Source organism: Propithecus coquereli, unplaced genomic scaffold (assembly GCF_000956105.1).
Source record: "Propithecus coquereli isolate 6110/MARCELLA unplaced genomic scaffold, Pcoq_1.0 Scaffold436, whole genome shotgun sequence".
NCBI classification, from domain to species: Eukaryota; Metazoa; Chordata; class Mammalia; order Primates; family Indriidae; genus Propithecus; species Propithecus coquereli.
The window spans coordinates 272865-273204 of NW_012150130.1; the positions used below are offsets into that span (position 1 = coordinate 272865).

The window sequence follows — 340 nt, forward strand, 5'->3', positions numbered from 1 at the left end:
ATTTCAATCCACTTTCTCAGAACCAATAACTGGCAATCTGAGGGACTGATATAGACAATCTACTTGTAAACTAAAGATAAAAGAAGCAAAAAAGAGAACCTACTCACCTAAAATGTAATCTTGATAGGCTCTGAATCGCTCATAGAACAAAAGTTGACTTGTTTGGAAAATTTCTGGGAAAGGAGTTTTTCCCTCTAGCACAAAACTTTGTAAACTAGTACCTGGCTTATCATGATAGCTACAATCACTGCATGAATCTTCATCTTCGAACAAACCTAAAAAAGCAACAAAATAAGCAGACTCAACTATCCCAGCTACTTCCAGTGTTTATAGAGTGCTT

The 340-nt window shown here is 35.9% G+C and overlaps 1 protein-coding gene across 1 annotated transcript in view; it reads right to left on the reverse strand.

Moving 5' to 3' along the window:
- SHCBP1 (SHC SH2-domain binding protein 1) overlaps positions 1-340 on the reverse strand; it is a 46667-nt gene that overhangs the window by 43834 nt on the left and 2493 nt on the right. Inside the window, exon 2 of the mRNA XM_012653959.1 lies at positions 104-275. Coding sequence (XP_012509413.1) covers positions 104-275 — 172 coding nt within the window. The remainder of the gene's footprint in view (positions 1-103; positions 276-340) is intronic.